At 43.7% G+C, this 21331-nt stretch overlaps 1 protein-coding gene across 4 annotated transcripts in view; it reads left to right on the top strand.

Annotated features, from left to right (window-relative positions):
• Positions 1-21331, top strand: part of LOC101470039 (whirlin) — a 64454-nt gene that overhangs the window by 37436 nt on the left and 5687 nt on the right. For 2 of the 4 annotated variants that reach the window (XM_004558610.6, XM_076890547.1), the window contains exons 4-10: positions 3496-3770; positions 5617-5653; positions 13471-13656; positions 13760-13951; positions 17330-18026; positions 20066-20241; positions 20807-20938. In XM_004558610.6, the coding sequence (XP_004558667.1) occupies positions 3496-3770; positions 5617-5653; positions 13471-13656; positions 13760-13951; positions 17330-18026; positions 20066-20241; positions 20807-20938 (1695 nt within the window). Of the gene's footprint in view, positions 1-3495; positions 3771-5616; positions 5654-13470; positions 13657-13759; positions 13952-17329; positions 18034-20065; positions 20242-20806; positions 20939-21331 lie in introns of those variants that run through there. The other 2 variants (XM_004558611.6, XM_076890548.1) reach the window with 2 other exon arrangements.

The following is a 21331-nucleotide window of genomic DNA, read 5'->3' as shown; positions in this document are numbered from 1 at the left end:
AAAATAAACGACTAATGTACAAACCACATATTATAACGAATGTTATTATTTCTATGAGTTATGACACTAAACATGGAACAGAGTGCTGGGAAAAAGAAATAGTACAAAACAAAGACCCATCTCAAAGTGACAAAAGATTCAGTCTCTGATTGTATCTTTAATATTTATACGCTTTTAACTATTTACAGTAAAACAGAATCACATTACAAAATATGCATTTAAATCTGTAAAACAAATAAAACAGCAGGTAACAGATTTAGCTTTTAGTGACGATTGGCATTAAGAAAAGCCGTGCGCCTCAGCTTTGAGGGGTTAATCGTGGTTCTTCTCTGTTTTAAAGGAGATAAAACAGAGGGGACTGATACCACGCACAGTCTTCATGTCAGTGTAAGACGTGGATGGATTGTAGCCTTGGGCTCAGCGGGTCAGTGGAATAGAAGCTCCTCACGCGTTGCATCAGCTGAGGGATTCCTTCTCTTAGTGTCTCCAGTTGAACCTCCAAACATTAGAAGCTTGTGACTCCTCTTGCTCCTCTGTTGCCTCCTCTCCTCCTGGCAGTGGAGTTGGCTGGCTGTATTTTACTGTTGCTGCAGTTATTCTCAGAAAACTTTCATCAGCTGCTCTGTTTTCATTAAAGGTCGCGTTTTTTCCCCTTTCTTGGGTCAAGCATGGTGGTTGTTGTTATATTCTCTTAAAACTTATTTCCACTCATGTCTGCTCTGCCTTTCATAGCAATGATGCAATAATAACAATAATAAAACATTTGTACACCTGTCTGCACTGCTGTGTTCAAATGGCTCCAAACAGTGCATGGCTGCAGTGTCTCCCAAAGATCATCAGTGCATTCATAACAGCCAGCGCAGAGATGAGTGGATCCATGTTTGAGAATATGAAACGTTGAGTTCCTGCTTGTAATACACTCCTGTTTGAGTGACTGAGGCATGCCCATGTGTCGTTCCCCTGTGACTGCTGTGCTCCCACAGTGGGCTTCATCACCGTCAGAACGTCTCTTACAAAAAGATGAAGGATGTACAAGTAACGCAGGATGTTTGTTGCTTAAGGTATCGTGTTAGCTGCATTGTCAGTACCACTGCACTGTTTTCCTCAGCCCACTCTGCCATTTTGAGCAGCAGCTCTGCTAAGTTCCCAGAAATGTGTCTCTCACTGGACTCAAAACAGTCCACAGGACACGACACCAAGTGGGATGTAACTGACATGAGTGTTGGTTCAGGATGTCCAACACTCAGCTGCAGGGAAGCTGATGTGGCTTTTCTAACTCTGTCATGCAGTGAAGTATGTTCCCAGTTATACAGGCTCGGGATCATTTTACTGTTCCATCCTGTGAGGCTGTGGGAGTGTGTGGGTGCTGCTCTCTCTCAGTCTGCACCTGCTCAGCCCTCATATGTTATGTAGGTTAGGGGAGAACTGTGTGGTGTGGGTTGTCTGTCTCTTTGTCCTTGCACTGCTGTCCAGGGAGGGGAGGTCCTGTGGTGTGACGCTCCGTGCTGCAGTTTGGGGTTGTTGTTGCCTTAGTGTGGGCTTGTGGGCCTCATCAGCAGTGAGGGTGGCAGTAGTAGGCCGCAGGCCTGTATTTGTTCTTGTTGTTTGTTCTTTCTTCTGCCTCACTGCAAAAACTCAAAATCTTACCAAGTATATTTCTCTAATTTCTAGTCAAACATATCTCACCACACTTAAAATAAGACAGAGTCAGCTACATAGTAACATTTCACTGACATATATGAGCTTGTTTTTAGACGGTGCATCTTGGATCTGGAGAATTTTCACTTGTTCCATTGGCAGATTTTTTCACTTAATACAAGATATTTTTGCTTGACATGAGTAAAAAAATCTGCCATTACTTCTATAATAGACTGTAATTCATTATTATCAGGATCTTGCTGACCTTATAGCACCATATCACCCCATTAGAGCACTTCACTCTCACACTCCAGGCTGACTTGTTGTTCCTAAGATCAGGCTTCAAACTTCCCTTTTTGCTAAAGCATATAGTTAGGGCTGGACCAGGTGACCCTGAATCCTCCCTTAGTTATGCTGCAATAGGTGTAGGCTGCTGGGGGATTCCCATGATGCACTGGGTGTTTCTTCTTCACTCACTATGTGTTAATAATAATAATAATGGATTGGATTTATATAGCGCTTTTCAAGGCACCCAAAGCGCTTTACAATGCCACTATTCATTCACTCTCACATTCACACACTGGTGGAGGCAGCTACAGTTGTAGCCACAGCTGCCCTGGGGCAGACTGACAGAAGCCAGGCTGCCATATCGCGCTATCGGCCCCTCTGACCAACACCAGTAGGCGGTAGGGTGAAGTGTCTTGCCCAAGGAATCAGCATGTCTTTGATCCTGTCTTCTTCCCCTCAGAGGGGGTCATATGATTGTTGGGTTTTCTCTGTATGTATTATTGTAGGGTCGACCTTACAATATAAAGCGCCTTGAGGCGACTGTTGTTGTGATTTGGTGCTGTGTAAATAAAACTGAATTGAATTGAAAAAATAGTCAGAATCACACAGCGATGTCCACATGGTGGTACATACATGTGTTGTGTTTTGTTTTTGCTGCTGTTACACACAAATTTCCCCTTGTTTATTCTATTCTATAAAATATATTCATTGTGTTAGTTTGTACTAGCAAAGTACCCACTAGGCCTATACTATCGTGGGTCCTAAATGATGGAATAATTTGCGCGTGCACATTAGAGAGCCCTCGCCACTTTTAAATCGCGTCTTAAAACCCATTTTTATTTGTTGGCTTTTAACCTCAGTGAGACTTAGTTTCTCTTGTAATGAAATTAGTTATTTAATTAATTATTTTACTTTTTCTTTTCTTTTGCTTTTATTTATATCTTCCATCCATCTATTCGCTTCCGCTTATCCTTTTCAGGGTCTGGAGCCTATCCCAGCTGTCATAGGGCGAGGGGCGGGGTACATCCTGGACAGGTCGCCAGTCTGTCGCAGGGCCAACATTATTTATATCTTATGTACTTTTATTATATAGTTCCTATGTACAGCACTTTGTGTCAGCTGTGGTTGTTTTAAAGTGCTTTATAAATGAAGGTGATGATGATGAAGAACAGAGAACTTTGTTTCAGATGCCTTTTGCCAAACCTTTTACTGACAGGTGGGCAGATGGCCACCTCTATGAAGACTCCTGAGGGTCCCAGCTTTGTTCCATTTATGGACGTCTGTGAATGCTTCTCTACATGCCTTTTGTTTTTTGAAGAAATTTGCAAGAATTTCAGGCAAATTTCTTCACTTTGTAATTATGGCAAAAATGTTACACACATTATGTTGTGTGTAGAAAATTTGAGGTGAAAAATGAATTACATTTATTTTGGGTTGTAAAATGACAAAATGTGGAACAGGTGAAGCGCTGTGAATACTTCCCAGATGCAGGCGTGTAGGAACTATGTACAGAAGGTGTTATGAGACATAGATAAGCATGTAGTGCATAACCAGAGTTCTCTGTTGCAGGTGGGTGATCAGATATTGGAAGTCAACGGTCAGAGCTTTGTGACCATCTCCCACGATGAGGCGGTTCATATCCTAAAAACAGGGTACAACTTGCTGATGAACGTGAGGGATGTTGCCCGTCTACCTCACGCATGCACAGTGGTGGATGAGCCCAAATGTATCAGCGGTCGGGGAATAATCGAGTCCAGTGCGCCTGCTAACCCCAGTTCTGTCCCCAACACCACTATCAGCAGTGGCATCCATGGTAGTGGCAGTTCCAGTAACTGTTGTACAAGGTAAGTATATGAGAGCGATTGAGAATGATTATTAGAAATGTGAATACTTGTCCCTGTGTGGAATTAGAGTGTTTTTAATTGATAACCAGTTTGTTCTTATTTCATCATCTGAATAGTTCCTTTTAATTGTACTGAGCGCTGGTTTGTGTTAGCGTGTTTGTTTATCCACCTCGAGGAAGCAGCAGCCAAAACACTTCTTCTGTTGATACATTTATTTACAAGGCCTTGACTGATTATAAAGCATCATGTACGTGGATCCCGTTTGTTCAGAAAACCACATGCTGTAAAACAGCTGCAGTCAAGCGAGTACCCTGCTTAGCAGAATACAAAGTTTTATATGAGAATGTGCGTCTGTCTGATTTGTTCAAACTGATGAGGAGAAAGCGTAGTTTACACTTAATTCTCCCTTCACTGGTCCCAACCCAGCCTAATGTTGTTGTAGTGACCATGAAGGCAACCCTGGCTGAGATACTGCATATTATTTTGTCTCACGTGGTCCTCATTACCCACCTTATCATAGGACTTAATGCCCCTCCACCTTGAAGCTTCTACACCAGCGGTCCCCAACCCCTGGGCCTCGGACTGGTACTGGTCGGTGAGTCGTTTGGTGCCGGGCCGCGAGAGTTGAGGCTCAGGTGTGAAATGTATAGTTTTCAGGGTTTTTATCGGTTGTCAGTGTTATTTTGTTATCGTTTTTATCGTTTACTCTGTTTTCCTGGGTCTTTTCACGTGTGTTATGAATAAATCTTCTTTTTTTCGGTACCGGTACTAGTTTTATTTTGTTGTATTTATCCGCGACACCTTAAAGGCCGGTCCTTGAAAATATTGTCGGGCATAAACCGGTCTGTGGCGCAAAAAAGGTTGGAGACCGCTGCTCTACACTATCGCCATTTCTAATTAAACTGACAACTAACTTCTTAAGCTGTTATTCACTGTAATGCCTAATATTAGTAACATCACAACCTGCTCCCAGCAGGTAACTACTGTAAAATCTATACAATGTTAAAAATCATGAATGAGCCTTGAGAAATGGAAAGGTTGATTTACCCTTGAAAGTATATATTCCAGCTATGGCGGTGCCACAAACCATACTCCTAATGCCAGGCCCAGGTTTACACGACTGTGGCAAAGTCATGTAACCCTACAAAACTGGATACACACAACATTTGTATGTATCCAGTATAAAATCTTTGCCAAATCAGACATGAGGTGAGATTTCCTAACAGATCAGTCAGATGGAAACTGTGCTGCTGATGGCTGAAGACACAGGAACAGGGTGCACGCAGCTAGAAAGAAGAAAAGGCAGAAGTGTGGAGGTGATTGTGGGGACTTTTTACCCAATTAACTTGATTAATTGGGCTTTTTTGTACCAATGGCTAATACTTTTCATGCAATAGTAATATGTCACAGTTTGAACATTATGTGTAAAAACATTTAAAAACGTGTGTTACATGTTCTGATGGGGTTAGATTTGCAAATCATTGCATATTTACATTTTCCACAGTGTTCCAATTTTTATGAATTTGGGGTGGTAATAGATGTGACGAGACATTTTTAGTTCATATGTGGTTAACATATGGAAGTGCATGTAACCCAAACCACAAACCAACCTGAGCTCTCACTATAGTTCTTCATGGGAAAACATGAGGAAGTGCATCGTCACGACAGAGAAGAAGATTACGGAGACTCTCAGCTCGTCACTTCATGATGATGTTGTTGACGTTGTGGTTTTTAACAAGTTGACTGTGTTGGTCTCAGTCCAATTATAAGCATAACTAATCATTTGTGTGTTTACTTTTTAAATATGCTAAGCATTGTTTGTTGTTTGTTGTGTTCTTTCTATCAGACCGTCTTCAGCCAGAGCTACACCTGTATTAGGAAAGGTAAGAATGGCAGCTTTGCATTACTGCCTATTGTAAACACGGTCTACCTGAAATTGTACACTGCTTCACTGAAGCATTGCGTACGCATACATCCTATTTCTCCATCCAAACAAGGAAAACGGCACACTGGAAATACTACCGAAATTTCAAGATGTCCCAGCCAGAAGTAGAAAGATCACAACAATGTTTTTCATATTCTCTAAGGTCTTTTGTTTCACTCATTTATGAATCTGTAAAAGTATTTTACTGCAAAAGTGGTTAAATGAACATGAACTGTAGAAAACCTGTCTTAAATTAAAAACAAACAAACTGCAGAATAAAGCCAAGCCAAATAGAACAAATACAACTGAGCTTGTATAATTTCATAATTGAAGCTCTGATTCATCCCGAGTTGAGTGTGACAGTCAAAGATTTTGCTGGAACTTCCTGGACACACCAACCAGGGTTTGTTGGAACAGTCTTGCTGTTCTGTTCACTGGCCTCATCAGGAAGTTTGATCTCAGGCTCATCTTTCCAGAACATGTTATTGATTATATTATCATCTCACAGTTTAGTGGTGTGAAGCAGTGTGCTTCACTCACTGAAACTGAGTCCCTACTGTATTAACTGGAGCTGCTTTGCCATTGCCAGTATGGCTGCGTCTAACCGTCACTCGATTTCAAACAAGTCATTTCATCCATTCTTCAGGAACTCTTTAGAAATTCCTTCACTTCCTGACACCTGGCAGAGCCCCCATTGCACAATGAAGAGGTCCAAGTCAGCTAACCCACAGAGCCACCAAGTGCCCAAGTCCCATGGGAGGGGGGACAACAACTAGTCGGGAGCAGCATAGAGGGAGTCCCCCCATACACAATAACAGTGTCCTAGAGGGACCAAGGCTCAATGAGCTCCAGATGCAGAATCAGAATCGAATTTATTGGCTGGTTCTTGAGAGGTGCAGGTCCTGGATGGAGGGCAGGGGGGCGCCTATATTCTTTTCTGCTGCCCGTACAGTCCACTGCAGTCTGCTCCTGTCCTGTTCACTGGCTGCTCCATACCAGACTGTGATGGAGGAGCACAGGACAGACTCAATGACTGCAGTGTAGAGCTGGATCAGCAGCTCCTGTGGAAGACTGTACCTCCCCAGTTGTCTCAGGAAGTACATCCTCTGCTGGGTCTTTCTGAGGTCCTGGGAGATGGTGGTACCCAGGAACCTGAAGATCTCCACAGTCGACACAGGGCTGTCTGATATATTTTGAGAGGGGGCAGTGTTGAGGGATGTCTCCTGAAGTCCACTGTCATCTCTACAGTCTTAAGCATGTTCAGCTCCAGGTTGTGCTGACTGCACCAGAGTACCAGCCGCTCAACTTCCTGTCGATATGCAGACTCCTCACCATCCTCATAGAGTTGTTTTAGTTATGAATGTGAGCCTAATGCTGATGTGGACCATTCCTTCATTAGTTTGTTTTATGTCCTAAGGAAGTGAAATAAAATGCTCCTAAGTTTCATACCATGAAATAGTTATGCAGTGGGCCCATGTATTCAAAACCATTTACTGTTAGATTATCAGTATTACCAAAATGTTTGGAGGTTTCTCTGTTTCATGTTGCTAGTGCTGGTCCATTTGAACCTGAAGCTCCGGCGCATGTGTCAAAAAAACATCACACCACTTCAGAAGCACTGTGGTCTGGTTCATCTAGCCAGATTCACATGATCAGGGACAAAGCTTCATTCAGTATGTCACTGATTCAGTACCTGATTCAATGTTTATAAGGAAGTGAATCATTGGCAGGATTTGTGGTGTAGTGTGAGAAAGAGAGGAAGGCCTTGCATGGCTTGTTCTTGGGGAGGGGTTTAAGCTTTAAAAGCAGAGTTAATGCTGAGTTCAAGGTGGTGCTGTAAGACTAAAGGCTGGGTAGCATCCCACTAGGCATGAGCCTAGCGTTTGGACCTGCTTTAAGTTTGGTTGTACAAGTTTCGTTTTTGTTGTTCGTACCCCCAGCTTGGCTTTTTTTGTAAATAAATGGCACATTGGGTGAAGAGAATCCCTGCCTCCAAGTGTGCTTCCTCCACAGCATCTGCGGCCCCCCTAGGGTCCCTCGTTATTTTCAGTGTACATTATCCAGTTAAGTCACATTATGAGTAGTTTTAAAACCATTTCTTTCTTTCTTTCGATCAGTCCTTGACTTCAAGTTCCAGCCAGCTTTTGATTTTTTCATTTAAGAAATATTGCTAAACTCAAGAGCATGATCTCAAATAGTGAACTTAGTGCATTACTTTAATCCAACTAGGAGGAAATCAGGGCATTATTTTCATATTGTCTGTCTGTAGGAGCTGCAAATCCCTCAATCTGTTCAAAATGCTGTTACAACATTTTAATCCATTCATACATTTTCTCATCTCATGTCATTGTTAAAGCATCTGCACTGCCTCCCAGTGAGGTTTAAGTTACAATTTATAAGTTAAAAAAACCACTTAAAATTAGTGTATGTAAGACATGTTTGGAGTTTCTTTGTTTAAAATGGTTTATGTGGGTTCAATTTGATCTTGTATTAGCACATCACGAAGTGTACGGCACGGTCCAACTAAAATAAACAGCCATAGAAGGCCCTGACATTTAACTTTTACCCAAGAAAACTATTCTTTATTCTTAGGTTTGTATAGGTTGTCACACCCTTGAAATAATATTGGCACAACATATTTTACCAAGCGAGATATGATCAGTACTTCTTTTAGTTGCATCCTTTAGAGGTTGCCACAGTGGATCATCTTCCTCCATCTCACCCTTTTCTGTCTTCCTTCACTGAAACCATGAACTTCCACTCTAACCTGCCACTTCACCTTTCTTGTGTATTGTCCATTGCTTTGAATACTCCTTCCATCCTCACCTTTCTGTCTCCCTCTATCCACACACATGTAATCTGTCCACAGACTTTCATTCCTCTTATCTTCATTTTATACCTCCAGTACTCCTCCCTACTCTCGTCACAGATCACAATGTCGTCTGGAAACATCACAGTGCATGGAGACTCCAACCTGACCTTAACTGTCGGTCTGCCCATCACCGTTGCAAACAAGACAGGGCTCAGAGCTGATGGTGTAATCCTACCCACACCTCAAACCCATCTGTCCCTCTTTCTGCACACTTCACCACTGTCTTCATATTCTCATGTTCCTAGATCCATACTTAACATAAGCGTCTTGCACCATCCTCACGCGAACTGTATGTAGTGCTAAGTCGTGACTTATGGTAGATATCGGTCACTTGTATGACTTCATCTAATAGGAAATGACACTGATCATCACGCTAATTATCTTTGTTTTCATCACCTATTCGATTTTTACCCCTCAGCCGTAAAAGGCTGTTGGGGTGGACACCTACATTGTGAACGCAGTAACTCAAGGAGATTCAAATTGGTACCATAATTATATCTACTAAAAATCTTGGATAAGTTTGACTCTCATTTACCTCAATCTCAAAGTCAGAGGCCGAGTTTTCTGAAATTCTTGTGAATGCAGAGAGGAAGTCAATCAGGGTGCAGATACTGAAAAGTTCAAATCTCAGTGACTTCGACCTGAAGTCTGTCTGCATATAGATTAGATTTGTTAAAATTACAATTTTCCCAAAATCAATTTTTGAATTATAAGCAAATTACTGATATAATCTATATTTAGCCAAATCACAATTGTCACAATTAGAACATTACAATTACTGAGACAAAGAAACATCTGATAAGAGAGTGAAGCACTGCAGCAGAGTAAGCCCGCAGAATTCAGCCACACAATCCTTATTCTCCTGCCACGCACCCCTCCTGCAGGGCCAGAGAGCTGGAGACCTCGGGACTTGTTGCCAGTGAAAGAGAAAACAAAGGAACAGCTGCAGCACTCCCAGTTTGGACGTGTGAAGGCCCTCACAGAGACAAACGTCTGAAACCGCATGCTGCAGATTCCATGCAGAGTCTGCTGGCTCCATTCTGGTCAGTTTGTACTGTCATGATCTGCCATGGTAGACTGCGTGGAGGTTGTGTTGTGCGTACCCAAATGCAGACGAACGAGGTGGAGCTAAACTTTAAAGAAAAGTGAGCCTTTATTCCTTTATATGTTGCTGGTTGTTCAGGCTGTGCAGGCCTCTGCTTCTCCCTCGGCAACGCGCTGATCAAGCGTCACACCTCAGCCCTGTGAGGTATGCTTAGACACTTAAGATCCTTAAACCGAGGATCCAGAGCTGTCACAACCCTGAGCCGTACGATGTTACTTTTTTCCTTGCTCTTCTTCATTTTTGCTTTGAAGGTCTCCTCGAGTTTAACCATGTAAACACATAAACGTCGGTGAAAAAGACGGAGCAGCACGGCAGTGCAGCGTGTGATCTGGACACAAGCGATGGAGGCACTTGTAGAACTTTGGAAAGCTCATCCGAGCCTTTTCGATGTGGCCTCACAAAATTATCACGACCACAACAACCGTGAAAATAGTTGGATTTACATTGCTGCTCAACCACAGCTGCCTGATCATGTTTTTCATTAGCAATTTAGCAAAGTTGATGGTGGTGGTGTGTCTGTGTGAGTGAAAGACTGAGAGGGAGAGCGAGCGACAGATTACCTTCATTTTTATGGACGCACAGTGTGAGCACTCGGGTTGCATCAGAGCATCGTGACCTACGAACTTCTAACCTCTGCGAGTCAATCGTACAGTTTGAGCAGAAGCTGAATAACGCGGCTGAAAAAATTGCACAGTGTAGCCCAGCTTAAGCTGGGTCATCCTCAGAGACCTCCATCACTCGCGACAGGTGACACAAAGTTGGCAGCACCACTGAGCAGGAGACAAACTTCTCCCAAAAGTTCAGTTATATACCTGCAGTTATAGAGAAATACACTTCATTAAGAATTTGCTACATTCACTCACATAAGGGTAAAACGCTTTATACACACGCGCGCGCACACGCACGCACGCACGCACACACACACACACACACACACACACACACACACACACACACACACTTTCCTATGTCAGAAGTGGTAAGAGTAAGTATTAATAAGTTACCTGTTCCAGCACAGTGTCCAGCTTCCTCGGTTTCTCCAGCTCAGCTGCTGTTGGCATTGTAACATTGGCTGGATGTAGTGCCAGTGCATCTCTCAGTGGTTTTTGATTTTTTAAAACATGCCTGATCATCTCCAGGGTACTGTTTAGAGCCTTTGTGTGACTCTTGAGTGACTCTTTCTTATGAAAATGTGCAATTTGCTGTTTTTCAAGTTCCAGTACGTTTGGTGGGCTATGCTTGAAATGGCCTTTGACCTTTCTGCATTTTGTCAGTGTGCTGTTAAATGGACTGTTCTGTAGAGAAACTGTGACGGCTCGATGGAGGCTGTGTGTGATGCAAGGCATGTGCTCAAACGGCAGCTGCCTGCCGCTGCGACCATGTTGCGTGCACTGTCAGTGGTCAGCGTGCTGACCTTATGTTCAATTCCCCACTGTCTAGCTAGCTGCATAAAGTGCTCAGTGCACGTGTCAGTGAAGTGCCTCTCCTCCATCTTCATAACAGTCAAAGCATGCAACTGAAGTTCCCTCTGTGGTGAAAAATAATGCGCTGTTACCCCAAGGTAACTGTGAATATCTAGAGAAGTCCAATGGCCTCCGGTGAGTGCAACCGTGTTGGTCTGCCCCAAAGCCTCCTCGACTTTCTCATCTTCATACAAGTTGTGTATCTTGGTTACAGTGGTAGCTATTGAAGGCAATTCATGCGTGGATTTGTTGGATGCTATGCGAATTATTTCAAGTAGCCCCTCCTCCTCCACAATGTTAATCGGCCTGCAAGCTGTAGCCACCCATTTTGCTGTGGCTGTTGAAAGTTTGTTAGTTGTAGAATTGTCCAGACGTCTCCTTTGAAAGCTGTCCAGCGTGGTCTGCCTTTGGCGAGAGGGAGGAGGGCTCTCTGCGTTAGCTGTGTGCTTGGCTAGCAAGCGGTATTTGAGACTGGACGTACTGCGGTGATAACACAGTTCACATCAACGGTAAATACAAATTACTTTGGTCTTGTCAAGACAACCATATGGCATTGCTTTAAAATTGAACTTGCTGTTCAAAAGACCTTTTTCTTTATCCATTTCTGCTCACATCTACAACTGCTGCATGCGTCGCTTCCTGATTTCCAAAAAAAAAAACTGGGCGTGCCAAAGGTCACAGGTAAAAGGTAACTGTGCCAAAGGTCACAGACCGCAGGTGTGTGAGTGCATTAATTCCACGTCAAAAAAAAAAGAAGGTGTTAACATTTTTTTGCACTAACACATTGTTATCGCGTTAACTTTGACAGCCCATATTATATTATATTATATTATATTATATTATATTATATTATGCAAGGCTCAGTTAGCTTTACACAAAAATAAGTGGTATAAATGGCCTTCAAAGAGTTACGTTTTAGGTGGCTAATCTCAAGATCAAGAGTTCCAGTATTGACTATATTAGAAATGAGCATATCGGAGGGACAGCTCAGTTTCAGTGGTTTGGAGACAGTTAGAGAAGCATACTGACATGATTTGGACATGGAGGAGGAGGAAAGTGGATATGTTGGACAAAGGAATTTGGAAATAGAGTCGCCAGTCAATATTAAAAGAAAAAAGACGTCAGAGGAGGTTCATGGATCTAGTAAAGGAGGATATGTAGAGGGTTGGTGTAACAGAGAAGATGCTCTGGATAGGGTGAGATGGAAGCAGATCATCTGCTTCCTTTCATATTCTTCTGTCAGCAACCCTAGCTGACACTAATATAGTGTTGTTGTGTATTCTGCCATATTTGCCTTTTGAGAAACCACTTCCATGTCAGCAGCCCTTGGAGGACAATAATTGCAGGCAGAATCCAGCAATGATTGGGTGCTTCTTTAACCTCCTAGGACCTGGCGTCCACATATGTGGACATCACAATTTGGGTTGTCTAGACCAAAATACAAAATTTTGCTCTACAAGGGCCTGATATTATACTGCTACTGTATTATCGAAATCCCATTTTTAAAAATAAGATAATCTGGTAATTTCTTTTATTTATATTCTTCAGGTCCAGATCAGCCCAAATAGCAAAGAGAAATTAAAAATGCCATGAAAGAGTTTGGGTCTTAGGAGGTTAAGAAATCATTGTAATTATGACCTAATAATGACCTAATATCATCTAAAAGATATTAGGTCATGACAAGTACTGATGACTGGTCACAACAAATCCTTCAATCTATAGAGCCTTGGAAAATAACCCCTGTGAGGCATATGTTGGTATACTGTTGTGCTGTATAAATCAAATCAACTTGAATTGAGGTGAACTGAACTTATCAATCAATCAGTTTATTTATAAGCACATTTGGTCAACCTGTGTTGTTCTGTTAAAACCTCCCAATTCTTTCATCTTTGGGCTGAAGGAAGGACAACACTCGGTGTATAAATCCACAATCATTTTATTCCATACAATTCTCATTATTCCATACAACACTTTTGCGCAATAACCATCCGGGAGCGCGGGAGGGTGTCCGCCTGATCTCGAAGTGTCTGAGCGTTCCTCACATTCTTATAGCTTCAGCCCCCCCCGTCCTAAAACCTAAACATCCACATTCTTTCTCTCTCTCAGTGAGCCTGAGTTATGACCTTGGCTTCCTGCGCACTCTGTTCTGTTCTTTTCTAATAAGACAAATAAGGTGATGACACTCTGAAAACAGTATTTCTTATAACTCAGCAGTATATGAAGAATTTCCATTGCATGTCACAGTCCTTGTAGTATTAGACACAATGACAACATGTTTCATCTCTCCTATATTTGATTCCATCATTTTTCACTTGTCAAACTATTGCTCCATCCAGCCAGCAGGATACAGAGGTGTGGGCCCACCCAGTGCTCAGGTGTCACTGGAACAGCAGGCCTACATGTTGCTGACAGATCCAGAGAGGCAAACCATGGCCTACTACCTGCAGGAGTACCAAGAAGGACATATAGGAGTAGAGTCTCTGACCATGGCTCTGTTTGAGCTTTTCAATACACATGCAAAGGTACATCGCTACACATCACCTGACTCCATGTCTGTATAATCCTTTCTTCACTGTACTATAATCATATCTTATTTTTTTTGTTTTGTCTTCTTCTTTCTGCCAGTTGTCCATGTTGTCTGAGATGAGGAGACTGGTGGCGCCACAGGATCTGGACGTGTATGATAGACTGGTGTTGCAACATGGAAGGGAGTCTCACCAGTCCTGGCGTGGAGGCCTAGAAGTGTGGCAGTCTCAGGGCCACTGTAGCCATATAGCCCCTGTGATCCATGATGCAGAGCAAACCATCCCTGCTATGGTTGGTCCTTTATTTATTTATTTTAAGTACATTGTGTGGTGTAATGCCTTTAATCTTTTGATTTGTCTTGAAGTGAAGTGAAGTAATCGCTACCTTATCATGGTGAAGGGGTTTGTGTGTCCCAGGAATCCCCCGGGCTATGTCGGTAGGGGGCTTTTGCCCCTCGGTAGGGTCTCTCCCATGGCAAATTGGTCTTGGATGAGGAACCACACAAAGGGTGATTCACTAGACCCTTATGTGCACACAATCAAGGGAACAGTTCACTCTGCCCGAGATAGAATTACCTGGGTACCCCCCTGGAGCCAGGCCTGGGGAGGGTGCCCAAGGAAGAGCACCTGCTGGCAGGGCCTTAGCCAATGGGTCCTGGCCTGGTGTGGCCCAAATAAGGGACATGGGCCACCTTTCCAATAGGCCCACCACCCGCAGGATGCGCCGTAGGGGTTGGGTGCAGTGTGGGCCGGGTGGTGGCCAAGGGCAGAGGCCCTGGTGGACAGATCCCTGGCTACCAAGGCTGGCAATTAGGACATGGAACATCACCTCTCTGGTGGGGAAGGAGCCTGAGCAGGTGCGTGAGGTTGAGAGGTGCCCCAGACCCTTCGGATCAGAGAACAGGTCCTGACTGTCATCTGCGCTTACACAACAAACAACAGCTCAGAGTACCTGGCCTTCTTAGAGTCCCTGGGTGGGGTACTCGAGGGTGCTCGCCCTGGAAATGCTGTTGTCCTGCTGTGCCTACAGTGAGACCTGAAACGGTGTGATTGGGAGGAAAGGCCTGCCTGATCTGAACCTAAGCTGTTCTGTTACTAAACTCTTGTGCAAGGATATTTGGCATGTAGGCTGGAGCAGCCAGGGATTAAACCACCCTGAAGCAGTCAAATAATTTCTTGGTAGCAGGACCCCTGGGGTGGGTAGGTTCCCAATGAAAGGTGAAGAGTCTGGATATTGTAGGGCTGTCTTATTTGATATGCCTCTACAAAGTTGTGTGGACATCAGGGCCAGTACCTCTGACTTGGCAGACAGGGGTGGTGGTTCCCAAGAAGGACTGGAGGCAGGCTCCTACTATAGTTTGTCAGCCTCCCCGGGAAAGTCTATGTCAGGGTGCTGAAAAGTAGAGTCAGTCTGTTAGTTGAACCTTGGATGCAGGAGGAACAACAGTTTTTGTCCTGGTCCCAGAAGACTGGACCAGCTTTTTATCCTCTCAAGGATATATGAGGTTGCATTGGAGTTCGTGCAGTCAGTTAGATGTGATCTATGGACCCAGAGAAGGCATTTGACTGTGTCGCTTGGAGTATACTGTGGGAAGTGCTTCAGGAGATCAACAAACGGATTGGTGCTGCAGTTGCAGTAATGCAGACGCTCTATCGCTCTATTGTGGTGAAAAGAGAGCTGAGCGTAAAACCAAAGCTCTCAATTTACTGGTCACTCTACATCCCTTCCCTCACTGATGGTCACTAGCTCTGGGTAGTGACTGAAAGAGCAAGACTGCATATATAGGCAATGGAAATTAGCTTTCTCCAAAGTGTGGCTGGCCTCTCCCTTAGGGTGAGGAACTCATCCGTCTGGCAGGTTCAGAGTTAGAACCACTACTCCTAGACATCGAAAGAATCCAGCTGAGATGGTTTGGCCAATTGATTAGGATTGTCTCCTGGGCACATCCTGGTGAGGTGTACCAGGCATGTCCCACCAGGAAGAGCCCCTGAGGACCCAGGACATGCTGGAGAGCTTCTATATCTTGGGTGGCCTAGAAACATCTTTGTTCCCCCAGTTACGTTGGAGGTGGCTGGGGAGAGGGAGGTTTGGGCTTCTCTGCTTATGCTGCTGCCCCCGCGACCTGACCCTGGATAATTGGAAGACGATTGATGGATGGATGGATGGATGGATGGATGAATGAATGGTTAACTCATGCTGGTGGACAGTTTTGTGTATGCCTGCATTTCAAATGCATCCTTTAATGTGAAGATTTCATACTTTAACGTTACATATATAAAGTGTAGTGTGATGGTCTGTGTCTGTTTTGATGCCCCAGGAAGACTTGCTGTGGTAAATGGAACCATGAATTCTGCTGCCTACCAAAATATCCTAAAGGAAAATCTCCAGCCATCTGTTTATGACCTTAAGCTGCAGCGCACTTGGGCTCTGCAGCAGGACTATAACCCAAAACACACCAGCAAGTCCACCTATGAATGGCTTAAGAAAAACAAAATAAATACTTTGGAGTGGCCAGTCAAAGACCTGACCTGCATTTTTAAGGTCATGACACAACATCTCAATCAGATTCAGGTGTGGCTGTATTACAAAAATTCTGCAAAGATGAGTGTACCAAGATTCCTCCATAGGACTGTAAAAGATCCAATATCAGTTATTGCGAACGCTTGATTGCAGTCGTTGCCGCTAAGGTTGTTGCAGTTATTAGGTTTAGGTGGAAATCAGTTGTTCCTTTTTTTAGTTTAGATTTCACTACATAGGTTTGGATATTTTCCCCTTTATAATAAACACCTTCATTTAGAAACTGCAATTTGTGTTTACTTGTGTTATGTTTGTCTACTGTTTAAATTTCTTTGATGATCTGGAGCATTTAAGTGTGACAAACATACAAAAAAAAACAGGAAATCAAGAACTTTTTCACATCACTGCATTTGCTTGTACAAATATCTAACAGTTTATCCGCCTTTACATAATTAACAGTTCTTAAATACATGTTTTTCTGTCTTTACGTTAATCTAACCTTGTTCTGACTCTCTGTACTCAACATGCACCATGTGATGGCTACAGATGTTCTCATTTTATTTTTCTGAAAAAGTCATTAGTCCGCGACAAGCTGTGTTTCTAAATATACAAGATCTAAAATCTTAAAGATAATGATTAAAGAGGCAACATTCACTATTCATGTTGGATTTTTGTATGTCACTGCCTTTTTCTGAATGACAGGATGACTGTGACAGCACTGAGCAGCTCCTTCAGTGGGAGACTGCGGCACCCACGGTGTGGGACGGAGAGATTTCGCAGGTCTTTCCTCCCCACTGCTGTCAGACTCCATAATAAAGACTTTAACTGATCAAGCACACACATCCATACATATGCAATAACACTAAGTGCAATAATCTTTTCTGTCATCGTTGTATTTTTACTCAGTTGTATATAGTATTTGTATTTGTATTCTATTTTTATCTTATTGTATATTTATTTTATTTTATTCTACTGTATATAGTATTTTATTTTATTCTATTCTGTACAGTTGTGTACTGTATTTATTCTTATTGTATTCTAATTTTTGCCTCATAACTCTTGCACTGTCCACTTCCTGCTGTGACAAAACAAATTTCCCACGTGTGGGACTAATAAAGGTTATCTTATCTTATCTTATCTTATGAAACGCAGGCTTCAAGTGAACCTCTTCCACCCTTCAGAGCTGCTTCTGTCCAGGCCCAAAGAAGACCATTCCCGGAGAAAGAGTTCAATTGCAAGCCTTCAGCCAAAGTGGTGCAGCCCATTTCTTGCCTGCTCGTCACTGGTCCTACCCATTTACTCCAGGACTGTCCCCACAAGCCTATCAAATCCCTTCCCACCAGCCAACACCAGCCAAAACCAGCCTCCCCCCACCATGCATGCCCTGGTCCCACCCACTACACTTCCCTTAATTCCCTTCAACACACCTGCCAGAATTCCTTCCAGCTCTCTGATTCTGAACACCACAATAATCCCCATTTTGATTACCATGTCCACCATCATAGCCAGCCCATTTCAGGTCACCACACCTGCCCAGGTTTCCTGCATTACCGGGACTTGCCCAGCTCTGCTAAACCAGAGGCATCTATCAAGTTTTCTTCTAGATCCAGCTCCTATGAAAAGTCTTCCGTCTTGTCAATGTCTGCATCCTCTTCAAAAGCAGCAACTCCCCTGCCATCCCCTCAACCATCTCATCATCCCTCACCATGTCCGTCCCCGTGCCCCTCTCTCATCACGCCTGCTGCTCCATCCTTTAGCGCTGACCAACGCTGCTCACCTGCTCTCACACAGAAAGTCATTGTAACAGAAATGAACCGGCTATCAGCAGATGCCAGACCACAGCAAAGAGGTAAATGGTGTGTATGTAATACTTTTCTGCTGTATTTGAGCACACAAATGTTCTTAAAGCTTGTCTCATTCACCCATTCAGACACACTTTTGTTTAAAAGCTTTTGTCTATGCCCAAGCACTTTTAACCAACATTCTCTGATGGATCCATTGGGGGTAACTTGGAGTTAAGTAGGTACACAGTCTGTGTCTCTGTGTGTTTGTGTTGTTTCTCAGTACAGAGAAGCACTCAACTTGTAAAATGTATTAGTAATAACCAGAACAACACATGTTTTGTGACTAGAAACATGTAGGCGGTTGCCCTGCTTATATCTTGATGCGTGCTCAATCATCCAGGGGAGGAAATCCCCAAAAGTTGGTTCTGTTCATCTGGACATGTTCAGTGGGAGAAACATTTCATCATCATCCAAGTGACTTCTTCAGTCTCAGCTGACTGCAGGTTTACACAACCTTATAAACAGTACATTTGCACAATGTACCTCTGATCAATGGCCATGAGTCCCATTCACAGAGAGTTGGGGAATGGCTGCAATCACAGCATTGTAAGATGGTGACAGATGTACCTTTAGGCCCCTCCTCCATTCAGAGATGGTCTTTCCCTTTTCACGTAAATGGCCTCCTTGACTCCGCCCTCAAACCAGCGTTCCTCCCTGTCCAGGATGTTACATCCTCATCCTTGAAAGAGTGTCCACTGGCCTGTAGGTGTGCATAGACTGCAGAGTCCTGGCCTGACGAGGTGGCTCTTCTGTGTTGTGCCGTCCTCTTAGCCAGAGGTTGTTTGGTTTCCCCGATGTATAAATCCTGCCAATCCTCCTGCACTTACCAGCGCACACTATGTTACTCTGTTTGTGTCGGGGGACCCGATCCTTGGGGTGGACCAGTTTTTGGCGCAGCGTGTTTTGGGGTTTAAAAGCCACAGAGACCCGGTGTTTAGAAAAAATGCGTCTCAACTGCTCTGATACTCCTGACACGTACGGGATCACTACAGGTTTTCACTTAGGCAGCGGTTGTCCTTCTCTCCTGGATCGGCTGGAGCTTTCTGTAGGAGCCTTCCCAGCTTTGACAAAAGTCCAGCTGGGATAACCACATTTACTCAGGGCCTTCTTGATGTTCTTCTGCCTCCCTGGCTGCAAGGTCTTAAACAATCAGGCCCCATCTTATCTTAATGACCTTGTAGTACCATATCACCCTATTAGAGCACTTCGCTCTCACGCTGCAGGCCTACTTGTTGTTCCTAGAGTATTTAAAAGTAGAATGGGAGGCAGAGCAATGGTGAGGGAAATTCCACACACACTCCTCTTCTGCCCCGCCACACTTGTAATTCACACACACTCACGCGCAGGTAGTCCAGGGATGGGAAACACAAACAAACCAGGGAATCTAGTCATGGAGACAGATGAGAGAATCAACACTAGGAAAGCCACGAAGGAAACACTGGAGATAATTTTACAGCCGGGCAACACTAGGATAGTTGCTTAACGTTCCAGTGACGAGAAACACCGAGCCACCGTCTTGAATGCTGGCCAGGAGAGGCGGGAATAATGAGCCACAAGTGAGCAATCGCTAGAGAGAGCAAGGGGGAAAAACAACAACAAATACCTGTAGCCTGTTTGAGCCAGCCGGGGACACAGGGACCATGACAATTAGGCTTAAGACATTCCTGTTTGATAAAGCACAGAGTTTAGGTTGGATCCGATGATCCTCAATGCTCCATTAGTTCTGCTGGAACTGGTGTAGGTTACTGGGAGATTCCCATGATGCAGTGAGTGTTTCTTCTTCAGTCACCCTTTTCACTCACTGTGTGTTTAGAAACCTCTCTGCATATAAACATTAGTTACTATTAATGTCTGGCTCTCTTCCACGGTGTGTCTTTGTCCTCACCCCAACAATTGTGGCAGATGGCCACCCCTCCCCGAGCTTGGTGCTGGTGGAGGTTTCTTCCTGTGGAGTTTTTCTTTCCCACTGTCGCCAAAGCGCTTTTTTTCTATATAATTAAATTTGAATTAAATTCAGTGTATGCTAGCTAACTCCTCCCCCCAGGGGCCACCCTGTCACAGTTGTCAGACAGCGGCCAGACTCTGAGTGAGGACAGCGGGGTGGATATAGCAGAGGCAGGAGGCTTCAGTAAAGATGGCAGCCCACGACCTAGCAAAACTCACCGGACCCATCTGGAACAGCCAGGATTTCATGCACTTTCTCCAGGGATTGGCAGACAAGTGAGGGTTTTCATTACTAAGCAATTTTTCAGTAGCATATCTTTTAATGTGTTCAAAACAAGCAAATTAGTGCTGGTGTAAACCCAGTTTTAGTTTGTGATTTCAGAATTCACTGGATCACCTCTTTTGTTGCTTTAATTTCTATTTTAATCGGTCAAGTTTGCAAAGTAAAACCACAAGTTCTTACCAACAAAAGCAGAGGGAGATTAAAGTAATCTCCTTGGTGATTGTTTATACAGCTGTCTATGATTGTGATCTTAAGACCTGAAGTTACTTTGTGGGCACCTAAACAAAACTCTTAAAAGCTTTATTGAATTCAAAGGAAATCTTGTTATTAGCATTAGGCTAGAACACGCGAGGGAAAACAAAGGGAACACAGTAACATTAGACTCAGACGCATTGATGTGTAAATAAGGCTCCATCACCTGAAGAAAATGAAATGTTGTTTACTATATTGAGATTTTCAGATGTTCACCTACAAGCTAGTGGCTAAATTGCATGCAGTAAGATGCTACTTCTTGCTCACAAATATATTTTTCTTAGCTCTCCTTGCTTTGTTTCCCAGCAGTCTCCTTCACCTGTACCAGTGCCTACTGCTGTGCTGGTGCGAGTGTTGAAAAATTCAAACACCTTGGGCATCGCAATAGAGGGTGGAGGAAGTACACGCCAACCTTTGCCTCGCATAGTCTCCATTCAGGTAAGAAAGCGTTAGAAGGTTTCAAGTAAGTCACTGTTTAAAGTCTTCCAAGCAACAAAATGTACTGAAACTGCAAAAAACAGTAAAACATAAAAAGAAAATCCTCTCTCGCCCTTGTGGGTGATCCATCCTTCAAGTGTGAATTTCAGATGTTGTTCCTGGGATCTGCTGGAGCCCCTCATCTAGCTTGGGAGTCACTGCACTGAGTGCTCCGATTACCACTGGGACCACTGTTACCTCCACCCTCTTATCTTCTCTGAGCCCTTGATGCTTTTCAAGCTTCTTGTGTTCCTTCTTCCTGATGTTGCTGTCATTCGGTATTGCTATGTACCCTCAGAAGATCTAGTAGATGATGTGAATGCAGCACTATGGAAGATATCTACCACCACCATT

Source organism: Maylandia zebra, linkage group LG12 (genome assembly GCF_041146795.1).
Source record: "Maylandia zebra isolate NMK-2024a linkage group LG12, Mzebra_GT3a, whole genome shotgun sequence".
NCBI classification, from domain to species: domain Eukaryota; kingdom Metazoa; phylum Chordata; class Actinopteri; order Cichliformes; family Cichlidae; genus Maylandia; species Maylandia zebra.
Note: the sequence above shows the minus strand (reverse complement) of the source record. Positions and strands in the feature narration are given on the sequence as shown.